Source organism: Melospiza melodia, chromosome 4, assembly GCF_035770615.1.
Source record: "Melospiza melodia melodia isolate bMelMel2 chromosome 4, bMelMel2.pri, whole genome shotgun sequence".
Classification (NCBI taxonomy): domain Eukaryota; kingdom Metazoa; phylum Chordata; class Aves; order Passeriformes; family Passerellidae; genus Melospiza; species Melospiza melodia.
This window is the reverse complement of record NC_086197.1, coordinates 17,610,103-17,630,483: the sequence shown is the minus strand read 5'-3', so window position 1 is coordinate 17,630,483 and position 20,381 is coordinate 17,610,103. Positions and strand designations below refer to the sequence as shown.

At 42.4% G+C, this 20,381-nt stretch overlaps 1 protein-coding gene across 2 annotated transcripts in view; it reads left to right on the top strand.

The window, feature by feature from the left end:
• The first annotated feature begins 5,363 nt into the window (after positions 1–5,363).
• Positions 5,364–20,381, top strand: part of PKP2 (plakophilin 2) — a 42,140-nt gene continuing 27,122 nt past the window's right edge. The window contains exons 1-3 of one of the 2 annotated variants that reach the window (XM_063154084.1): positions 5,364–5,584; positions 12,574–12,686; positions 15,785–16,479. In XM_063154084.1, coding sequence (XP_063010154.1) covers positions 5,377–5,584; positions 12,574–12,686; positions 15,785–16,479 — 1,016 coding nt within the window. In that variant the 5' untranslated portion in view covers positions 5,364–5,376. The remainder of the gene's footprint in view (positions 5,585–12,573; positions 12,687–15,784; positions 16,480–20,381) is intronic. The other variant, XM_063154085.1, reaches the window with a different exon arrangement.

The following is a 20,381-nucleotide window of genomic DNA, read 5'->3' as shown; positions in this document are numbered from 1 at the left end:
CTGTCTAGGTCAGGAGAGAGCCTTGTGAGAAACAACTGCTCACTTTGAAAATTTAAAAAGGTTTATTAAACCTTGACAAAAATACAACAAAAGGACTACATAAGGAAAAAGCTGCAGCACTGGTAACTGCCCTCATGCACACCACATGGCCAGTTTGTGTTAAAGATGAATGCTCAGTCTTTTATACCCCTGGGGTTGCATCAGCCAGCCCTGGCCCCTCCCAAGGTTTGTCACTCAGCTCCTCTTTGCCATTTATCAGTGGAGATGCTTTCTTGTCACTGGATTGGAGGTCAGGTGTTGCCATGCTGCCCCCCTGAGCACCCCCAAGCTTTTCCATTCCCCCCTGCCCCGTGCCAGGGACACCTGTGCAGCTTCTTTGTACCTGTCCTGGACAGCCCAGGCTGTGTGATGGCAGCAACACAGGGGGGAAAGGGAACTGTGGGGAGAGCAGAGGGTGTCTAAACTACAATAACATAACTGTACAGCACTAAAGCTTTTCTTAATATTCACACAATAGTTATCTTTTAATTCTGAGAGCCAATCATCTCATTATCCATCTATAACAGCCTCAATCACAGCCCTTACTCCGTTTATTACCATATCTCTTACAGGCAGAGAACTCCTACCACACTAATTTTGCCAATGTAAAAATAGCACTTTTCCTCTAGGTGTCACAGAAAAAAAAATTATATATATTTACTTTAAATTATCCTACAGGACCAAATAGATCATCTTCCACTTCTGTATTGACAAAAATGATGCTAGAGTGAAAAAAAAAAGAAAAAACCCAAAAAAAAAAAAAAAAAAAAAAAAAAAAAAAAAAAGCTACTGGAAGAAGGTACAAAGAAAGCTGCAATGAAATGCGGTTTTACAGCTCGCAGTTCACTCTTTCCAACCTCTCTCTGCCGGGGCTGGCACCGGGCGGGCCCGGCCGTGCCGTTCCAGCGAGGGGACACGCGGTGGCACTGTGGCCTCTCGCTCCTCCGAGCGCTCCTCCCGGCCAGAACGAGTTGGCTTCTTCCCTTTCCCTCGGCGGGATCACCAAATTTAACCACAGGGAAGGGGACACGTGTAGGGAAAAAAAAATCCTGCTCTTCCTGACTAGCCCGTACTAATGTTAAAAATAGGTTAGAAACTGTTGTAAAATATTTGATAATTGCTAAACGTGTTAGTTTGGTTGTTATATTGTAAAAGGGGTTTGAAGGGTAGTTATAAGAAATATGGTACTCAATGAACCATAATACACCTAAGCAAAGTGCAGCAACCCCCAGTGAAACGAGCCAGCCCGGACAAAGCTGTAATGGGCCAATCCAGTGCCTTAAACCTTGAAGTATCCAAAAAAGAAACCAATCCAAAGGGACAAAAAACAGGATAAAAAGGGGCTTCTGACCCGCTGAATCTGTGCCGTTCCCCTGGGACATTGGGGACATCCCCAGCCCCAGCACCGGCGCTGCAGCATCCCCGACAGGAGCGCTCCTGCTCAGCCTGGGCCCTCTTTGCTTCAGGCCTTTCTTTTTCTTGTAATAAAACCTGAAATCACTTCAGTACCAGGAGCCTGCTCTCATTTTTAACACTTAGGTACAGCACTTTCAGCCACAGGATCCAAAACAAAAACGGGGGGAAAACCAAACCTTGAGTGAACGGCAATCCACTTTCTGTGCTGTCCTGGAGATTCACACACATTGTTTCTGGGTGTATTGAAGATGTTGCTTCACATTTAAATGAACACATCATACTTACACCCGTTTTGCAGCTGAAACATCTGTTTCCAGGGCACAAACCCAGCTGGTTCCATAAGTCCTAACAGAGAGAAAGAGAGGGGGACTGGGAAAGAAAAAAAGAGTGAAAGAACAAATCGCCACAACTTTCACATAAATATCACTTGTGGGAAATTTCTGATGGAGAAAGGTTTTGTGGTTTAGGCCAAGCACATCTGGTAAGAATAAGAAATATGTCTTATTAAAAAAAGTTAGGTTTCCTGATCTGCTTGACTGCATCGGACACTGGGCTGAAAGCAAATGTTTTTATATGGTGTTTCACACCCCTCAATCAGCACTTGCACTGTAATTAATTATCTTTTTCAAAAATCTAATGAGCAAACATGCTTCACAAGTTGCAATCTTTTAGGGATAATCCCAGCTATGTTGTTTCCTCCCTGCAAATGACACTGCTAAAGTATTTCACTCTCAAAAGACTTGGGGCTTTTATTTTTAATTCAGTGGAGATGGGATATTAATCCAAAGTGAATCAACTTCAAGGAATTGATGGGGCGATCTGTTACATGATATTTGTTTATTTCCTTCAGCTAAGGAAAAACCTTAATTCATTTCTATTTCAGATCTTGGCTAAGCATTTTCTGAATTGCTGAGCAGGCAAAATTCTTTCTTTCTCCTGTCTCTCCCTGCCCCCAACTTTCCAGTCAGCACTCCTAGTTACAAGGAGAGAAATCTATCTCTAAATATTTTAAAGCCCAGAGCAAACTGCTATTTCTTTTGCCATGGATCTCATGAGCACAAATCAATGCACATACTTGCTAAATAAAGTTAATAACAATTCAACAGAGGTGATGCCACTGTGCCAAGAGCTTGCAAACCACTCTGTGCTGTCAGCAGCATCTGAGGACACTGCCTGCAAGAGTATTTTCTAAATATTAAATCCATTTCAGGTGCATTAGTTTGTGTTAAACTAAATTGGTTTTGACTATAAAAACTATCTAGAATTCGTGTTTGTGCTGGAGTTCAGGGATGGAGAAGAGGGCAGGGAAAAGAAGGAGGGGAGGAAATGTTTCACATTTTTTAGACTATTTCTAATCTCCTCACTCATACTGCCTGAGAATGAAGTATCTATTGTTTACTGGAAATGCTTTTGTGACTGTCTGCATGTCAGCAAAGGGTCTAACATAGCTTCTGACATAGTTTACATTCCTTTCTAGCTGTGATGTGTCTTCCCCATTGTTCTTCCTACCCTATCCTCTCCATTCTTTCTTTTTTCTACCCTTGCACTTTTCTGTTACAATTATTTCCTGTCCATCCCAATTCTGCCCATATTCATCAGGAGTGTATGACTGACTGATGACATGAACACAGCTTTATTAACAAGTTAGTTAATAGGGTGCAAGTTATTCCTCTCCTACTGCACAACAAAAAGGGCTGCATGCCTGAGGAGCCACTGCTATCTGCCATTCTGCCACATACCTCCAATTTCCTCCTCTCCACAAATTCCTGCTCCTCTTTCCCAGCTGGTTCCCCCTCCACCTCCACCTCCCCCTCCAACCTTTCTGCTCCAATATATAATTTTTCCCCGTTTATAAGGAAGGGAGTGTGTCACTCATTTATTTTCCCTCAACCAGTGAAAGTATTCTCATGCATCACTAGCATGACCTCTCCCGTGGGTGCCACATTAGAACAAAGGGGAGTGACTTTAACTCAGAGAAGGGCCAGAGCTCCCTCCCCCTTTTAATGAAATAACAGAAGAGAGACAAAGAGTAAAAATCAGGGGTAAACGGATTCTGAACTCAGAAGTGCAGAGCCAGTTCTTCCTCCCCATCCTGATTTTTGTGAGAAGGTGTCCAGTTTCTTATGTTGCAGTATAGCCTAAGTGAAAAATCCCCCCAGCTCCTCCCCAGCCATGTGTACCCCCGCTGCTGTCTGAAATTTGGTAAAACACAAGCTTCAGCAGCTCATTTTGAGTCCCAGCATGTCTCTGAAATAGCAATACAGGAAGTTGAAAGCCACATTAGTTATCATTTGCTTTTAAGAATCAACAGGTTTTCTGTTGAAATACCTACATCTAGTTTGGTGGAATTTGTTGGCTTTTTTTTTTAATTGTGCAACCCTGGATCTCTCCGTTCTTTTCTAAAACCTTCATTTTCCTTTCCCCAAGTTCCCTTGCTCCTCCTCCTTTGAACACACCGTGAGTAAAGTGTTTGAACACTAAATGCAAGCTGTGTCCTGAGATGGTGTGAGAATTTCAGCCTTCCCCAGTGGGGCAAAACCCGCTCAGGACAGCAGGGGCAGAGCCAGCCGGGGTTTTTCCGAGCTTTAATTGAGCATTTCCCTCATCACCTCTTTACAACCACATGGAGAGAAGGCGGCTGTAACTCATCTCTCTGCAATCCCTTAGGGCAGCCTGGAAAATCCCAGACAGCAGGAAAACCTCCCAAACCAGCAGCCCTACAACCACTCCCGCCTGAAAGTTTGGTCTGCACAGGGTGAAAGTTTGGTCTTCACGGATCACCACGCCTACAGCATCGTCCATTTCCAGGCTGAAACTTAGGTACAAAATGTGTAAAGGCACAAGAACATAGAATGACCTGATATATACTGTGATGCAAAGCATCTGTGAGGGATGGCATGCGAGGACAGTGCATATTTGTATGTTTAAAATGGGTCCGTGTGTTTGTTCACGGGGAGGGGGGTGAGTGCCACAGGAATCTGGTGTCCTGGCGGGTGCGACACAAAGACACAGAAAAACAGAAACAGAAATACAAACACTCACACGCAGATACACACACAAACACACACACATACAAACATGCAAACACACACACACTCACACAAACAGAAACACACACACAAACACACAAGCAAATAGAAACACACACAAACACACACTCACAGATACACACAAAAAAACACACACACATACAAACACAAACACACAAACACACGTGCAAACACACACTCACACACACACACACACAAACACACAAGCAAATAGAAACACACACAATCACACAAGCAAATAGAAACAAACACTCACAGAAATAGAAACACACACAAACACACTCACAAATACACACTCATAAAAACTCACACAAACACACAAACATACACACACAAATAGAAACACACATGCAAATACACACTCGCACAAACACACACACACACACACACACTCTCACACACACAAATACGCACGATCGAGGCCCCGGGAGCTCACACCCGGTCGCTCCGGGACTGCCCCGGAGGGAGGACGGGCACGGGCGGCGCTTCCCGGAGGCGGCGGCCGCTCCCCGCTGGCCAGGGCCGGGCTGGGCCGGGCCCCTCCCGTCCCGGGGAGCGCTGCGCCGGGCTGAGCTGTGCCGGGCCGGGCTGGGCTGGGCTGTGCCGGGCAGTGCCGGGCTGGGCTGAGCTGTGCCGGGCAGCCCCCCCAGACTCTTTCCCCCTGTAGGCAGGGCAGGGGAGCGGAATAGCGGCGCGGGCCGAGCAGGGCAGGGCAGGGCAGGGCCGGTCCCGTCAGGCCGGGGCGGGGCGGGCAGGGGGCCGTGCCTGGCACCTGTGCGGCGGGCGGGGCGCGGCTCGGCCCCGGCGCTCGGGAAGCGGCGGAGGCGCAACAAGTCCGCGGAGCCGAGCCGAGCCGAGCCGAACCGAGCCCATGGCCCGAGCGGGGCCCGAGCAGGGCTACATCCGCACCGTGCTGGGCCAGCAGATCCTGGGCGAGCTGGACAGCTCCAGCCTGGCGCTGCCCTCCGAGGAGCGGCTGAAGCTGTCGGGAGATCGCGCCGGGGAGGAGAAGGCGCTGCGGATCCAGCGGCAGGTCCAGCAGACGCTGGCCAGGAAGAGCCGGGGCTCACTCTACAATGGTGAGTGCCCGCCCGGGACGGGAGATGGGACCCGGGACACGGCTCCGGGATGGGACCGGGGACACCGCTCCGGGATGGGACCCTGCTGGCCCCGCGGCTTCCCGGCCCTGGGGCGTGCGGATTGCTCGGGCATTAAATCAAAACCGTGTCTCTGTCGCCTGTTCTTTCACTCTTTTCCCACCCAGGAGTTTCTCCCTCCCAGCCCCGCCGTGCTCGGTGTGTGCCGGGGCCGCTCCAGGCTCTCCGCTGCCCGAGACGGGAACCGAGCTGAAATTCTGTGCGAAATCCCCCTAATCCAACAACCCCTTCATGTGCTTATTTTAATGCCTTTAGCTTTACCCACTGCTCTTGTTTGTTAAGTAAAATGGGAGGAATCATAGGAAAAGTTTTGCCTTGATTAACCGTGAAATTAAAAAAAAAAAAAGTTTGGAAAAGTAACTGTAGGAAAGGCATGAATGGGGAGCGCAGAACGATAACGCTATCAGACATTATTTACCCAGCTCTTTCACATGCGTGCTGCAAATTGACGTCAATCATCCCTCGCTTCCCAGATCTCGTAGCCAGGAGGCCAAACCCGTCGGGAAATCAGGAAACCCGCGGCCACACCTTGTGCCCCAAGCAGAGCCCGACCACGGCCCCAGGCACGGCAGGGTGGCTGCCAGCTGCTGGGGTTAAAGGCAGGATGCTCCAGCGGCTTAGTCTTAACTGTTCATCAAAACTTTATATACCATGGAACTTTAATTTTGTTTTTAAATGGGAAGATATGGCTGACTCTCAGGCTACCTGCCCTGTTGCTCCATTGTCCTTAAAGAAGTTGTCACCTTTCATTTGCTAAAAGCTGTGAGAACAAAAGTCTTTATAACCATGCTTCACTCATCTATCTTAAGAGACAGGCAGAAAAATATTTTCTTGTTCTTTGTCTGGCCTCTATTTTAAAAAAACAGCTCATGGCAAAAATGGACATGTTCTGGTTGTAGGAATCAGTTGTACAAATCACATAAATGGGTATGTAATGGGTGTGTAATGTGCACACCCAAACATGCACGTCCTTAGCTTGGCTGCTGTAATTTAAATACCCATTCTAAACACTTTTAGGGTAGCTTAATTTCTTTTTCTCTTAGCAGAGAGCCTGCAAAAAGCTTTGTAAGGGTAGCTTTTTAATGTTACAGTGTGGTGAACCTGAGCTCTTGCCTCTAAACCATGCATAAACCACGATGAAAACAGAGTTCCCCTGCTCCCAAGTCATCCCGGCTTCTCTGGAGTACATTAACAGACCTGATGTATCTGGGGATAGTTATCTTGGTTTGCTTTGTTATTCTAAAGGTCAAGTATTTGATGCCCTTGCATTTCTGGGACACCAAAGCTTTTAAACTTCAGGATAAGGGGTGGAAAGTGGCATGTCTGTAACATGGCTTGTTCATGCAAAAAAAATGAACTTTTCTTCTTTCAAACTTACTTTTATGGGCAAGGTGCCGTACAAATTTTAGTCCCACTGTAAAACTCAGAAAAAAAATAATGAAAATTGAAATGTAGTCCATTAATTTATACATATGTATAATACCTGTATATATATATAATGTGAATCATAGCCAGTCTTGCATTTAACATGTCGGCTTTCCTGAAAAATATACATAAACTTGTATGTGTGTCCCAATGTGCTTTCTATACAGACTTCCTCAAAAATGGACCATGCTTTCAGAAACATTAGAATTCTGATGTGTTGGGAACTTTTTAAAAATATGCCCTTTTTTACATGCAAAAGCACCCCTTTCTGTGAATTACAGCCTTTTTCTGGCTACATTCATCAAGGTTCTTACATTGTTTTCAGTTTCATGGAGGATTACACAGATTTAGAGGGAGCAGGAGCTCCCCTGTGACATAACTGTCCTGTCTGCAGGAGTATTTCAGACTCTGCTCAGCAAGGCACTTAGTGCATACCGAGCCACAGTGTTCACATGCATGCCTAAAATTAGCCAGCACATAACCACTGGGTGTGAAAAATCAGTGGTAGGAACAGTTCTTGCCCAGTATCATCAGTGCACACCCATTTTCTGCTGACTCTACTCTGACTATACTCTACTGAAACTCTGAAGCCACAAGAAGCAGTTTGTCAGCCAGCATAATTTCTCCCTAGAGTTTCAAATTAGAGGTGTCTGCTTAGCCTTCAGCACTACTTTGATATGGAACTTTTTCTTTCCCTCCTACCCCCATATATTTTTGTTTCATGCCCTTTCCCCCCTTTTGGAAAGTGTGTTTATTTCTGATAATAGAAATCCAGTAATCTCCAGATTTGAGGATTCCACTTGCTGCCAAAGAAATGAAGTTACCTATGTGCTCAACTCTTTTCAAGATGTTGTCAAGGATTGTTAATAGCTTTTCAAGCAGTTCAACAACAGCTGCAACTTGTCCAGTTTACCCACTGCTGAGCCTTTATAAATTAAACCACTGCACTTAAAAGTTTTGAACAACTAAAGCAGTCATATCAAATTTCTGGATGCTATTTAGGAATGGAAGTACAATGGTAGGTAGTTCCACCTCATCAAAGTAAAAGTGGCATTTGGAATCAGAGATTTTAATGACTGGTGTTTTGTTGCACATGCTGTTTTTATTTCATGTACATTTTAGGAATCTTTTAAACTTCATTCCACTTGCCTCTGCTCTTGTTCCTTTTGGATTTTGATTGGCTCTTTAAGGCATCCTTAGCAGGATGTAAATCAGGATACCTTATCTGACTGTAAAAATTGAGGGCAGAATTAAGTAATCTATCACACAAAACCAAATGGCCTGATGAACTGCTGTCTGTGGACTGATTCTTTTTCTAACAAGTTTTATAAACACAGTGTGTTTATTAAAAAACCAAACAAACAAAAAAATAAAAGCTGAATTCAATCTTACGTGATTTCCAAATAAACAGCATCAGATATAAGATGAGGGAAATCAGAGATTTATTTATTCCTCACATTTGATAATTTCTAGAATTCCTAGTATTTTCTTGTTACAGTTTCTTTTAGGGACTCTGTGCACTTTTCTGTCCTTAGCTTTCTATTTTGCAGAATGCTGGCATGCTAACTGCTCCATCGTAATTTTCTATCTTTCTGGGATAAGGAAGTAGAAAAAATATCTGTGTTGACTTTCAGTTTTTGTTGGTGTTGTTACATTCCTCTGCTTTCTGAGCCAGAAAAAAATCTTTTTCTTGTGTAAATGTCCTAACCAACACAAAATGTTAGAAAAGCTCCTCTGGGACCAGGCACGTGCTGGCAGAGTGATGAAGGAGCACCATCAAAAGGAAGGCTCTCTGATCTGGAGATGAAGGGATTCAGTGATGGTTTTGATATGCCATCATTAAATGTCATCATCTCAGTCCATCCTGAGTGCTGAAGTACAGAAAGGGATGGGAGGGCGCCACTCTGGAGGAGGTGACCACCCAGGTGCCCTGAGCAGGAGTGGGCAGTGAGCACTGGGCAGGGTGTGTGACAGTCCCTCAGGTCCTCTTGCACTGATGTGTACAGGAACAGAATCATTGATCACTGCACTGAGAAGTTCAAAGCCAAAATTTGGCTTTCATGGTGTCCATTCAAATATGAAAACTCACATCAGAGAGTTCCCCCTGTGTGTGATTTCAGGGGGATTTGAGACACCCAGCCCCTTAGCAGAGGTAATTGTGTTTTTCATCTTCCAGATATCTTAGAGATGCCTCTTATCATTGCTGCTTCTGAAAGCAAAGCAAAGCAGACATTACATTAGGGTGGTCTGTCTGCAGCCATAGGGAGAAATTCCCAAGGCCTTGGGAGGTGCTGGGCTTGTCACCTCCAGGGGGACAAAGGGAACTTTGAGAAGAGCCTCTCTGGAGGCAGATGGGATTTCTGCTCTCTCATCTCTACAGCCTCCTCCTGCCTCCTGATACTGGAATTATTTGTTCTGGACTCAGAATTTTCTTGTAACTGTTGCAGTATCAGGTGACTTGTGCAGAGTTTTTATTTTAGGCTGGAGAAGAGCAGAGGGGTTCAGTTTTCCTCCTCCACTGACCAGATCCAGGGTGTTCCTCGGCTGTTTTAGTTCACACTGACAGCAGAGGGATAGCTGATAAGCAGCTCCGCTCCATTGCCCACACATGGGTGTCTGATGCTGTCTGAGGTGCCTGGGTTGTCCAAAATACCCTTATGGGTTGACAGACATGATGCAGGGCTTGCAGCAAATCAATTTTTTTCCTGACTGGCTGCTGGAAATCAAGTGTGGTGTCCTATGTCCTCTCAAACAGTGCTTGTCCCCTGTGGATGAGTAACTGAATCTTGTGCTTATTTCCTGAGGAGAGAGTTTTTGGGAGACTTAAAACACTGAGAACCACAGTTGGAGAGTACTAGTCCTAACAGTAATAATAATATAGAACATAAGTAATAATAAGTAATAATAATATAATATAAGTAATAATAATATAAGTAATAATAATATAAACCACTGAGAACCACAGTCAGAGTGTACTGGTCCTAACAGCAAAAAAGAACATAATATAAATTTTAAAACCAATAATTCTCGGCTTTTTAAAATCAAAGAACAAAACATTGCTCTGGGTGTGTAAGATTTTGTAGTACAGTGAAAATAAGCTGAGGGAAGCCTGATCAGGTCACCTATTCTGCATCTCATAATTCTTGGAAAGGCACAGCACTTCAGTTCCCACTTTCTCCTTTACCACACTGACTTTTGGCACAACTAACCAGCACACAGTAAAAACCATGCCTTTCATGTCTGCCTAATAAATCTACAGGTAAAAGGGCAGCAGAATAACTTACTGATGTGATAAGAGCAATCAAGACACAACTGCCAAGTGAAATTCCATAGGTTGACAAGTACTGTGTTCATCTCTGAAAGAGAAAAATTTTTATTGATGGATAATTTCACAGGGTAAAAAAAGGGGACTGCTTGAAAAATAACTGCATAGTACAATTTTTGATTTACTGTATTTTGTTTTTCTAAGAGGGAACTATTAGATATGTTGTTTATCAGCCATTTAATGGGCAGCCTTGTTATTTTTAACTTGTCCTCTTTTTTGTATTTTTATTTTCAATAAAAACAAGCTTAGAGTTATCTAAAATATGCAAAAATTACTTGCTGAAAGGGCCTTTTGTGCCTTAAGTAGATAACTGAGAATACTTTCTCACTAAGTACAGTAAACAGGAAAAAAATACAAACTGTAAAGAAACAGAAATTTATGGGTATTTATATTTCATGATTCATTGTATGAAAGTCCTTTAATATGCAGCAGTGAAGAAAGTGGATCTTTAAAAAGCCAGCACTTAGCTGAGATGGACTCTTACTGGGCACCTGAAATGGTACATTTCTGTGGGAATTGTGTGACACAAATGAGACATCAATATAAATCTGTAGATTTGGGATGTGCACATTTCTGTGAATTTTTTGTATAAGAGTATAAGAGAACAATTTACTCCTGCCTCTTTCTCATGTGCTCAGGTAACCCTTGGACTATGGTAACCTTGTAATGTCAGGAAGGAATTATTACAATCCAAATCATGAGTCTGACCAAGCTGCACCATTCCACTCTCATGACACAAAGTTACTGTGAATGTGTCCTAACAAACACCTCATACATGTTTAAATCTGCCAAAATGAGAGAATTGGAAAGTATGATTATACAAGCAAAATAATTGCAATTTATGGTTGAATTAGGCCTCAAATTATCACATTCTGCCATTATATTGTATTGTATTTTACTGTGTTATGGGATACCTAAATTTGGGCAAGTCAGCAATTGGTTCTTTAGATTTCTTCTCTGCAGTACCTCAGGTAATATTTGCTGTTTTGAAAACTGATGGCCAGTTAACTTCTTTATTGACCACTGTTGCCTGTTCAGCCTAGTAGGACCATTTATGACTGATTTGAGGTCCTGCTTTCAACTTCTATTTCACCTCTTTAAATCTGTGTTAATTACATTCCTCTGTGCAGATTCTTGTAGTAGCATGAGAATCTCATGAATAATTATTTCATTAATATCTGTTGCTTTTAAAAGTTTCATTAATAGAAGCACTCCCTCCTTGAAAATGAAAGGAGTGAAAAAAAGGAACAGCTCAAAGATTTTGTGGGCCTGTTTGGGGTTTTACTGGAAGAAATAACCACAGTGTGCTGCTCTGTTTTCAGAGCTGGGTCATGGAAAAAAAGAGAGCAGATAACCAGAGAAGATGTGGATATTTGGTATTATTTGAAGCTTTCAGGTGCAGATTTGAAGTGCCACTGGACAAGCCAACTTTACAGCACCATGAGCTGTAGAGTTTGTTCACAGACTCTTTGGTGGAGCACTGAGATCAGTGAGGCATTATTTGCTCCAATACACTGCCATTAAATTGGCACCTGAGGGAGAGGAAACAGCAGCAGCTGAGGCAGACAGCTGTGAAATAAGGAGTCTGTTCTCAGTGTGTGCAGTTTGTTTACAGCTGTACATGGTGAAATCTGCATCTCTAGCATGCACAGTAACAAATACAGACATCAACCTGTGTTTCTCAGCTCCAGTCTACAGCTGCAATATTTTCATCTCTTGTGTACACAGTCAGCCATGGTAAACCATGCATTTTTATATTTGCATGTACATTCAAAGTGGTTACAGTGAAAAATAAGTGTTCTTAGTTCAGTGATGCTGTTTTTCAGCTCTTAATCAGTTTGTTATCTGGGATATTTAAAGTATCAGCTTGCTTTGTTGAAACATTTTTCACAGCTGCAGGAGTCACTGGACTCCTAAAAGCTAAAAAAAAACTCTTAAGCAAAGTACGCAGGGAACTGAAAAAAAAATGGCTTGTATCCTTGGGAAAATGCAAATATCCCTCCATCATTTCCCTGTTCAATTTTCAGCTTACAAAAATGTCAGTGCTGACTGCCACCAGTATTATACAGTATATACCAGTATTATACCAGTATTATGTATCTTCCCTTATAAGAATGCCATGTTTTGGTAAGATCTTGCTAATATCAGTTTTTGTTTCCAGGCAGCCTGCACCGTGCATCCAGTGTACCAGAGCGTGTCTACAACATGGGCATCACTGAGAATGATTCTGCACCAAGGTCTCCCTACAGCTTCTCATATTACCAGGCAAACCAGGTGAGGAAAGAAGGACAATGAGTAGAAATAAAAATAGTATCGCACACATAGTTTATTCACTTTGTTGCCACAAATAAATAGCATTTAGATGGTGTTACGAGGTTTGTTTGCTTGTTTGTTTTCTTCTTAAAGCCTGATTTTTATAAAATGAGGGTTTTAAAATGAAATCTCTTCATGTTCTCCCTTCCTTCCAATGACTTCAGTAGCCAAATTCAAGCCAATCATACAGATGGGCTGTTTGCAGTCCTGTTGGGTTTGTGAGGATTGGCATCAGGGTAGAAAATGAAAAATCATATTTACACTCCACTGAGGCAAAGGCTGTGACAAGTCAGATCTTCATCCCTGTCACAAGACAGCAGCTCAGTCAGCACATCTGCACCTCAGGGTGACCAGGCAAACAGAATTCAGCATCCAAAACCAAAGGAAAACAGATTGCTTTAGTTTCACAAATACTTTATTTTTCACAATGTAGAGTGGTTCCTTATCATTTTCAATACTCCTGTTGTAACCTGTGTTATCGTTATAAGAATTCCAGCAGCACAGTCCTGGCAATACAATGGTGTTTCCAAACCATGTAATCATAAATTCTCTTTTTATTTTGACCAGCTTTTCTTGGGGTCATGGCCTGAATGCTGAGATAAATAATTGGTTTTCTGCAGGGTTTTTGACACAGCTCATAATTGGTTTTGGACCTATTTGAAGGAGCGAGTGGGAAATTGCCACAGCTCGATAGCAATGCTCCTGCACAATCAGTTCAGTAAACTGAAAGCATTTTGGCTTGAGAACAGAAACATTTATTTGGTAAATAACTGTGTATGAAGGGGGCAATTATTTCCTAATTTTAGACTACTCAAGAATGGTGTTTTGTCATTAAAAACAATAGCCCAGCTTTTGACCAGGCAGTGAAGCAGCTTTGGCTCTGTACAGGGAGGGACAGAAGCATTTACCTAAACACATTTCATTCTCTGTCCTCCCATCCTCTATTCTCACCTGTCCTGCAGTCCCTAATATTTGACCTGAATTAATTCCTTCCAGAAGACAGCAACAAGAGGAAAGCTGGAGGTGACATAGGAATCACAAAAAAATAATACAGTTTACCAGGCAGGGGCTGGGGATAAAAAAGAAAAAAGTGTAAAAGCTGGGAAAAGCCACAAGGTCTAGTACTTCACAAAAAATGTTAATTGTCCCCAAACAACAGATAAAGATATCCTTGCATAACTTTTGTAGAATAAACAGATATATCCAATGATCTTTGCCTGAGCCTGCTAGTTTCTATAACCTTTACTCCTTTTGTGAGTCATCTGTCACCCTCAGGATCTCCTCAACAGTGAAATAAAGGGAATTCAGTCTGGCATCTATCTGCTAAGCACTGTTTCTTCAGTTAAAAGCTTGTGTAAACTTCTCAGTTTACCTTAAAAAATGCCTGTAATATTTCTAAACTGTAACACAATGTGGAGATATGGAGCTTTCTTTTATGGTTGTATGCCCCTATGCTTACTGATTTTTTAAGAAATTGGTCCATGACTCCTGTATTTCAAGGTCAGATAGTGTCTCGAGTTGATTTAGTTCTGGATGGTTTTGAATGGAGTATGCAAGAAAAAAGTGTAAGAATTGAGGCTTCAAACGGTACCTAAAAGTAAGAATCTTGAAGATACATTCTACAAAGAAAGGTTGACTGCAGTGGATTTGTTTGGTTTAGAAAAGAGAAAATTGTAAAGCCAGATTATGAGCTAATACAGTCTCTCCCCATCAGGTATAGGAAGAAAAAATAATCTAAAATTGCAACTGTAGAATTAGGGAAGTTGTTGAGATGGTGAAATGGTCATTTTAATTTTCTTGGAATGTTATACAGTCTCCTTAATTTTTAAGAGGCTAAACAAACAGAGAAGGAACCATCTTTTTCTAGATCCTACCACACATGAACACAAGTGCTAAATAATTTTATATTCATAAGGTTATTGCCAATATCAAAATATTTTAGTATATTTTTTTTATATCTGATTGATTAATTTTCTTCTGTCTATTAAACAGACTTGAATTTAGCTTTAGTAGCAGATGTTGGTGCTAATCCCTGAGGAATTTCAACAGAAGAATCTCCATTAATAATCAAACTGTTCATTACCTGGCTTAATTATGCGACTGGTTTGAGTTGATGACAAAAGACAGGATGCTTAGCCTTTGCCTCCTGATGTTTAGACTGTACTTCTTCCTGCCCTTCATAACCGAGATACAAAGAAGTGTGGCAGAATCCCATTTGATGCACAATTTTGGCAACATTCGCAGGGGTTTTTTTGTGATTCTGAGAGCAGGCCATAGAATTTTTGCCTGTCCTTTGTTTGGTTTGGTTTCTCTTGGTTTGGTTTCTCTGCTGCTAATACTAATTTAGTTTTAGTAGCAGATGTTGGCCCAAAGAGTTTCACCAGAAGAATCTCCATTAATAATCAAACTGTTCATTATCTGCCTTAATTGACCTATGCAACTGGTTTGAGTTGATGACAAAAGACAGGATGCTTAGCCTTTGTCTCCTGATCTTTAGACTGTACTTCTTCCTGCCTTCATGAGGGAAGTACCAAGAAGTGTGGCAGAATCCCATTGGATGCACAGTTTTGGCAATGTTGACGTATTTTTTTTCTGATTCTGAGAGCAGACTGTAGAATTTTTGCCTTTCCTTTGGTTTCGTTTGTCTTGGTTTGGTTTCTCTGCTGCTAATCCTAATTTAGCTTTAGTAGCTGATTTTGGAGTTTCAACAGAAGAATCTCCATTAATAATCCAACTGTTCATTACCTGCCTTAATTGACCTATGCAGCTGTTTTAATTTCATGACAATAGACAGGATGCTTAGCCTTTGCCTCCTGATGTTTAGACTGTGCATCTTCCTGCCTCCATGAGGGAGGCACCAAGAAGCACAACTGGTGCACGATTTTGGCAACGTTGACGTATTTTTTTGTGATTTTGAGATCAGACCGTAGAATTTTTGCGTTTACTTTGTTTGATTCGGTTTGTCTTGGTTTGGTTTGTCTTGGTTTGGTTTCTCTGCTGCTAATCCTAAGTTCTGTGACCTTACTGTGGCTCCTGTTGTTTGGTGCCCCCTGGAGCAGGTTGGCTCCCCATCCTCTTACACCAACGGCTGGGGGACAAGGATTGCCTACAGGACGATGGAGGAGAGAGCTCAAAGGCAGCCTCTGAAGAGACTAGAGGTTTCACCCCAGCGAAACCCGGACAGGTTGGCCTACATACCCAAGGATTATCTCTACGATGGAGGGATCTCAGCTGGGCTGTCCCTGAGGCACGGAGGAGACGTCCTGAGGTGCAGCGGGACCGTGCCGCCGCGCTACGCGCGCTCCGAGATCGTGGGGTACAGCCTCCGCGACTCCGTGCACAGGGGCCGCTCCTTCAGGAGGCACTCCCGCCTGGGGGCTGCCAGTGATGCTCTCCTGGACGGTGCCTACCCCAGCCCCGCTGTCCCTCTGCACCACCAGCCTGGCAACAGCCGCAGCATGAGCAACCTCCTGGAGAAGGAGAACTACCTGGCCTCGGAGAGCGCCGTGGGACAAGTGCGGTCCCCGGCCGCGTCCCGCTTGTCGCAGAACCGGCACTCTGTGAGGTCCAGCTTCTACCAAACCGCCTTCAGAAACACCCAGAGCAGGAGGGAGGTTTCCCAGCCAGCTTCCATTGGCAGTGTGACCGCAGAAACGGATGGGAAGAGGATGCCAGTGACAGCTGCCGTGGCCGCAGCGGGGAGGAATGGGTTCCTGCAGAGCGAGCAAGTGACCCTCAATGGATCTCAGCTGGGGTAAGCACAGTAAAGTGTTGCAATCGTATTTCTAAAGTCCTGTACCTTCTCGGTGATATTTCTCATGGGCAGATCCTCACAGCACAGACTTCTTCCTCTGCTTGTTACTGCTTCTTAGTCAGGGCTCCTTCCAGGCTTTCCCTGACTGGAAAGCCCACCCCCTTTTATCCCAGTTGCCTTCACAAGCCACAGCTGCTGCCCAATTAAGGACTTCGGAGCTGTAGCCCATTTAGAACAACGAGGATTGGGGCACAGCCACTTACACAACACAGATATTTACTAGGACTCCTACTATAGTAAAGGACCTGCTTTGGCTCTGGGCTCTCACAGCGGACAAGAACATGCTTGTTAGAAAGTCAACTGATAGTCTTTGGTTCATGAAATATCCGTGCAGAGGAGGCAGAAAGTACACTGGCTTTTAAAAAGCCACATCCAGTGCAACGGAGGAAAGAGGAGAAAAAAGTGTATGTACAGTGCAAGGTGTACACCTCCTGCTGAAGTTTGGAACACCCTTTTGCCAAGAGTTAACTTTATCAGGAGATATGAAACAATCACTGAGAATTTACAACCTAAGTCATAATACACAATTGGCAAATTTTGTGCTCACAAGAGCCTGTACGATATCAGCACTGGTTCTCATGGGAACAGTTCGGAAAAGTACCAGTGGGGCATTTTGGAAATTGACAATTTCCAGTTAAAAATCCTCCATGGTTTCAAGGACACTTCTTAGTTTTTACAAACTTTATTGGGAGACATGAAACAGTCACTGAGTAATTTACAGCCTAAGTTACAATACACAAAATTGTATTGGCAAATGTTTTGCTCACAAGAGCCAATACGATATCAGCACTGGTTCTCATGGGAACAGGTCAGAAAACAACCAGTTTGATATTTTGGCAATTGACAATTTCCAGTGAAAATCCTCTATGGTTTCAAGGACACCTCTTAGTTTTTATAAACTTTATCAGGAGACATAAAACTGTCACTGAGTAATACACAAAATAATATTGGCAAATGTTGTGCTCACAAGAACTCATACGATATCAGCACTGGTTCTCACGGGAACAGGTCAGAAAAGTAGCAGTGGGACAGCTTTTGGCAGATTGACAATTTCCAGTTAAAAATCCTCCATGGTTTCAAGGACACCTCTTAGTTTTTATAAACTTCAAGTAAAACACAGGCAGAAATTTTTCTGTAGCACCATCCCTCCCTAGAACAAATACAAACTGCTCTGAATCACAAGACCCCAGAGCTTCCCACCACCATGAGATCCTGCATGCTCTGAGGGAGTTATCTTAATTTGAAACTCTGTTAGCTCCATGACAAAAAGTCCCAAATCTGCCCCAGACTTCACGAAAATCGTTTAAAATACCGGAAAGGGTTTTTTGGGTTTTTTTCCCAAAATTACTTCCTCCACCAAAAATTCCTTTCCAGAGATTTCAGAATGTTTAAAATCTGTTCCATTTTCAAAAGAGAAATTTTATTATTTCTGAATTTCCTCTCAGGAGTGAATATCTTCTAATTTTAAAATAATTTTGAATGTTTCCAGAGCTGTTACATTTCAGTGGACAGAACAAGCCACTTGGTATACAGGAGAAGGTTGCATGTTTATTCTGGTTTTTGCTGTTGTTTCAGAATTCAAATAGGGATCCTAAAATTTCTGCTAAGTTAATGGTACTGTAATTTACAACAGCATTATTAAGACATGGCTTTTTCCCCATAACTGTGTAGCTGTTAAGTTCATTTTTCTGAAGACCTATCTTTCTTCTTTTTCTGAGTTTCTTTCTTTGTGAGAAAAGGCATCACCTCATATCACTGCCATGTGCAGATCAGGTATTTTTTGTTGTCAAGTAAATGTAATGTGTTATGATTGTATTTACAAACATATTTTGTTCACTTCTGTTCTCATCAGAAATTTTCACCTCTGGGTGATGCAGGACTTAGGAGATGTGACATTAATTATGTTGACTTATAAGTATTCAGACTTTGCTGCTAGTAATTCCAAAAAAAGTGGCCGAGAGCTCACAACAGCTAAAGATTTTGGAGTAGTAATACTGAAAATAGGTACCTGGCTTTGTTTTTCAGTAGGGAGGACTTTGTTTTTCAGTAAAACAATTTACAAACATTAATCCCATTGATTTAATAATCTGCTTCACTTTTGGTACATTCTAGAATGCATTTCTGAGCCACAACCAACAATTTTTATCTTGAATTACATGTAGGAGCAATTTTGGCTTTTCTTTTGCAGATGCAGACACTGGAGTCTGGTTGTCTGTCTGTACAAGCATCAACCAAAATATTTTAATACCTTCAGATGTAAAAATCAGTCTTGAGTCATTGTGCAAGTGGCTTTAATGTGACCATGTTAACTCAGATAGAAGATTTGTGATCTGCTGGAAATCTTTGTGATGGCATAATTCCGTAAGGGCCAGTTTTTAGGTTCAGCATTAGCCAAAAGTTCTCTCAGTTCAAGGAATTTGTTGACACTCTCCGTTTTCTTGTTATTGCTCATTCTCTTATTTGAAGGTTGCATTTATCTGACATATTGCTACCTTACTTGTTTCTCCCTTAGTAATGTAAATAGGAGAAAAAAGATAAGCTTGTTTTTGGAGTAATTTAACTTTTCCAGAAACCTGTACTTTTTTTAATGCAGGCCACAATTTAAGTCTTTCCAAGTGAATTAAGAGAATGTAAAATAGTTGCGTAAGTAAAGTGTGATACGTTTCAAATATTGTGTACAATATTTGAAACGTATCACAAATGCATTTTCAAACTTCCTGTAAAAGAATTAGCTCATGCTATGAAAGCGAAGTAGAAAAAAATCAAAGTACAGAGATGCTATCTCTGTATCTTCTGGTGCAGTGAATCAGTTAAGAGCATCCTCATGATTAAGAGCTTAGGAAAGAGAGAAGCTCAACCTGAAGCTGTCTGAGAAATGGCTGCTTGCAGAATTTGACGTCTAAATGTGCTGAAACTGACACAAAATGTATTTGTCTCAAAACTGGTATACTTTGGCAATTAAGCTGAAATCAGAATCTGTCAAATCACTGTTCTGTTGAACAACCTCTGCCTGGCTGACCATTTGTTTGGTGTCTCTTCATGTGTCACTCTGCCACAGAGCTAATTAAGTTTGCCTGTAAATACTTTGAGGGTGGGAACAGAATCTTTGCATCAAATTCTGTTTTGACAGGAGTTAGGGTGCTGCAGCTTTATGAATACCACTGAGGGTCAGAGATGGTATTGCATCCCTTATTGCTGCCAGATAAAACGTTAGGGAATGTTGCTTTTATCCAGTGGAGAGCAATCCAAGTATGGAAGTGCACAACAGGAGGGAAATCCTCTGCCTGCTGCATGGAGGGGTAACTGTGACTGGGGAGCTGCATTGTGTTTGCAGGCACCCATGGCAGGGAAGAATGGTGCATCTGACTCCAAGTTCTCAGAAGACTACTTTATTATTTTGTGATACTACATTATATTAAAGAATACTATACTATACTAAAAATACAGAAGAATAGAGTTTTCATTAGTATCCTTTGAGCATTTTAGTAAGTATCTAATACATTACTAAATTATCAAAGGATACTAATGAAAACTCGTGACTCTCTCCAGAGTCCTGACACAGCTTGGCCCTGATTGGCCAAAGAGTGAAAAAAACTCACAGCAGAATCCAATGAAACAACCACCTGTGGGTAAACAATCTCCAAACACATTCCACATAAGCAAAACATAGGAGAAGCAAATGAGATAAGAATTGTTTTCATTTTTCTCTGAGGCTTCTCAGCTTCCCAGGAGAAAAATCCTGGGCAAAGGGATTTTTCAGAGATTGTGAATGCCACAGAGCTGCTGTCAGTCTCAGGGCAGAGCTACACCCAGCACCTAGAAATGCACTGTCTGCCTGTCCA